This window comes from Terrapene carolina, unplaced genomic scaffold (genome assembly GCF_002925995.2).
Source record: "Terrapene carolina triunguis isolate 2854851 unplaced genomic scaffold, T_m_triunguis-2.0 Scaffold29283, whole genome shotgun sequence".
NCBI classification, from domain to species: domain Eukaryota; kingdom Metazoa; phylum Chordata; order Testudines; family Emydidae; genus Terrapene; species Terrapene triunguis.
In genome coordinates, this window is record NW_020693634.1 from 978 (window position 1) to 4,383 (window position 3,406).

The 3,406-nt window shown below is 49.3% G+C and overlaps 1 protein-coding gene across 1 annotated transcript; it reads left to right on the forward strand.

Moving 5' to 3' along the window:
• Window positions 1–933: 933 nt before the first annotated feature.
• LOC112125112 (E3 ubiquitin-protein ligase TRIM39-like) lies at window positions 934–1,546 on the forward strand (the record flags this gene model as incomplete). Its single annotated transcript, XM_026662662.2, has 1 exon — window positions 934–1,546. A coding segment is annotated over one exon (560 nt), but the record flags the coding sequence as incomplete, so codon positions are not given.
• Between the last annotated feature and the right edge of the window lie 1,860 nt (window positions 1,547–3,406).

The following is a 3,406-nucleotide window of genomic DNA, read 5'->3' on the forward strand; positions in this document are numbered from 1 at the left end:
TTTATAGATGGGCACTATATTTGCCCTTTTCCAGTCTTCTGGAATCTCTCCCGTCTCCCATGATTTTCCAAAGATAATAGCTAGAGGCTCAGATACCTCCTCTATTAGCTCCTTGAGTATTCTAGGATGCATTTCATCAGGCCCTGGTGACTTGCAGGCATCTAACTTTTCTAAGTGATTTTTGACTTGTTCTTTTTTTATTTTATCTGCTAAACCTACCCCCTTCCCATTAGCATTCACTAGGGTAGGCATTCCTTCAGACTTCTCGGTGAAGACCGAAACAAAGAAGTCATTAAGCATCTCTGCCATTTCCAAGTTTCCTGTTACTGTTTCTCCCTCTTCACTAAGCAGTGGGCCTACCCTGTCTTTGGTCTTCCTCTTGCTTCTAATGTATTGATAAAAAGTCTTCTTGACTTGATTTCCCCTGCCCCATTGGAGCTCCCCATTCCCTCACACCCCTCTGCCCCCTGGTTCCTGCCCCTTCCCTTGCTTCCCTGTGCCCCCTGGGGTCTGTCCCCTTCTTCTGTCCTCGTGTTCACCCCTCCCCTCACCCCCTGCAGCCCCCAGGAACCTGCCCTTCACCCCCCTCAGTCTTCCTGGTGCCTGCCCCTTCTCTCGTCTCCCCATTGCCCTTGTGCCTGCCCCTCCCCCTATGTCCCTCCCTCCATCCCCTCTGTTCCTGTCACCTCCCCCTCCCCTTTCTTCTCCCAGCATCGGCCTGCCCCCTCCCCCGCCTCCACTGACAGCCTGTCCCCTCCCCGGCTCCTCCTGCCCTTTCCCTCCATTGTCTCCTCACAGGCAGATGGGCCCTGACTCCCCTCAGGCAACAACCCCCGCCCCCCGCAAGCGATTAATGGGGACGCAGGTTAATTTCCCTTTGATCCCAGTGACCAGCCCCTGCCCCCGGCCCTGACTCTGTGACTCTCTCCCCAGTGGACGTGACGCTGGATCCAGACACGGCAAATCGCTACCTCGTCCTGTCTGAGGATCGGAAACGTGTGAGACACGGAGACACACGCCAGGATCTGCCCAACAACCCTGAGAGATTTGATCCTTGTCCCTGTGTCCTGGGCGCTGAGGGGTTCGCGGGCGGGAGGCGTTACTGGGAGGTGGAGGTCGGAGACAAGACAGGCTGGACTCTGGGGGTTTGTAGGGAATCTGTGAGCAGGAAGGGGTGGCTCACATACACACCTGAGATTGGATACTGGGTCGTGTGGCTGTGGGGTAGGGGATACAAGGCCTTCACCTCCCCCCCGACCCCCCTCCCCGTGAGCGTCAGGCCCAGCCGGGTGGGGATTTTCCTGGACTATGAGGCGGGCGAGGTCGCGTTTTACAATGTGACTGACAGGTCCCATCTCTTCACTTTCACTGACACCTTCTCCGGGATGCTCCGCCCTTTCTTCAGTCCTTATCTCAACGCTGGGGGTACAAACACGGCTCCCCTGATAATCTGCCCGGTCCCAGCTCAGGCCGGAGGGAATCTCTGTCCCTGACAGTGACCCCGCGGCACAGACTGTCCCCTCCCAGCGCTGCTGCTCTTCCCACCCCCAGTGGTGTGGGCCAGTTACTGCAGCAACTGGACTTTCTGTGCTGACCGGACGCTGCCAGTTTCCCTGTTCAGCTGGCGGTTCCAGTCGAAAACCAGACACCTGGGAACCCCCAGCCCTCACCTTCCCTGTCCCCTGCCCCAGGGGTAGCAGATGGAGGTGGATGGGGGTCATTTACCCCTCTCAGAATTTTCTACCCCTGTGAAATCTCAATGTAAAATATGAAAGAAAAAAATATTATTTTAATTTAGAAAATATTATTGTAACAAGGTGTAAATATAAGAATATTTGAATTTACATTTCAACAGTATTTCAAAAACAAGCATATAAATATATTTGTAGAAATGGAATTATTTACATTTTTTTTTATTTTTCCCTCAAATCTATAGTGAAGTTTAACTTCTTTAAATAACATGATTTGTATTTCAATTGTGGAATTTCAAGAAATCCAAAATATTTATCTTAACAAAATAAACTATTAAATTGTCAGACTGGGTTGTTCAGTTACGATGTACATGTGTCATAAACATCACAACTACACACATGTGCAGCTGCTCTCTGTTCTCTCTCTCTCTCTTTATTGTCTTGACTGGTTCTCTCTGGAAGGCAGGGCACATATGCTCACCTCCTGCACTACACCTTTGAAAATTAATAGTTGAAAAAATGATAGAATTAATTAAGCAATATATTTAAATTAACTCACACAAGATTATATAATAACCTTTGAAATAGAGAAGGACCTGTATTCCTTTACTCAATAATCACAAATTAACTTAATTGTATTAAAGACGCTGGCACTTAATGACACATAACATGAAATTTGGTGAAGCTTTTTGGCAAACCTTTCTTCTCGGCCATAAATCAGTTGAAAGGGTGATATTTTTGTTGTCGTGTGAAGTTTAGAGTACAAAGAAAAGAAAGTTGTTCCAGGAAATTCATCACAATTCCTCTGGGTTCTGTCCACCACCTTCTCTAATGCTCTGTAAAAATAGTGACTGATTGATCTAATTCCTTGAAATTAGTGATTGAACCTAATTTCTTGAAGACCTAGCTGAGCAGAGTCTGAGGCCTGGTCTACACTAGGCGTTTATGTCGAATTTAGCGCCGTTACATCGAATTAACCCTGCACCCGTCCACACCACGAAGCTATTTAGTTCGACATAGAGGTCTCTTAAATTCGACTTCTGTACTCCTCCCCAACGAGGGGAGTAGCGCTAAATTCGACATGGCCATGTCGAATTAGGCTAGGTGTGGATGGAAATCGACGCTAATGGCTCCGGAAGCTATCCCACAGTGCACCACTCCGTTGACGCTCTGGACAGCAGTCCGAGCTCAGACGCTCTGACCAGCCACACAGGAAAAGCCTGTAACCGCCCACCCCCGCCACCAAGTCCGTACCCCCCTCACCCAAAGTCCAAAGAAAGAGGGGCGGCAGAGACCGTGAAAACTCTCACACCACCCCTGCAGACTACTCTAATACTAGAAGGCTCTCATTCTCCAAAATTTGACAAGTCCTTTCCCTCCCGCCTCACCCAAGCCCCCGTCCAAGTTTCACCCCCAGTTTCATGTGTAGTTGCTAATAAAAAATACGTTTCTGTTAATTACTGTTTCCATCATGTTCTTTTAGAGGAGAGTCTGTCTGAAGGGGGGGAAGGGGGTTTGTAATTGGACAGGACAGTCACCTTTACCAGGGTACAGAGGCGGGGGCAGGTTCAGCAGCAGGGCACACACACATTGCAGTCACTAGTTACCCTGGTCAGTCTGGGAGGTGGTTTTAGTGTTCTGTGGGGGGTGGGGGGTGCTCTGTGACTTTGTGGTGGGGGAGGGCAGTTACAGATCTTATGCAGCGGTCCTTATCC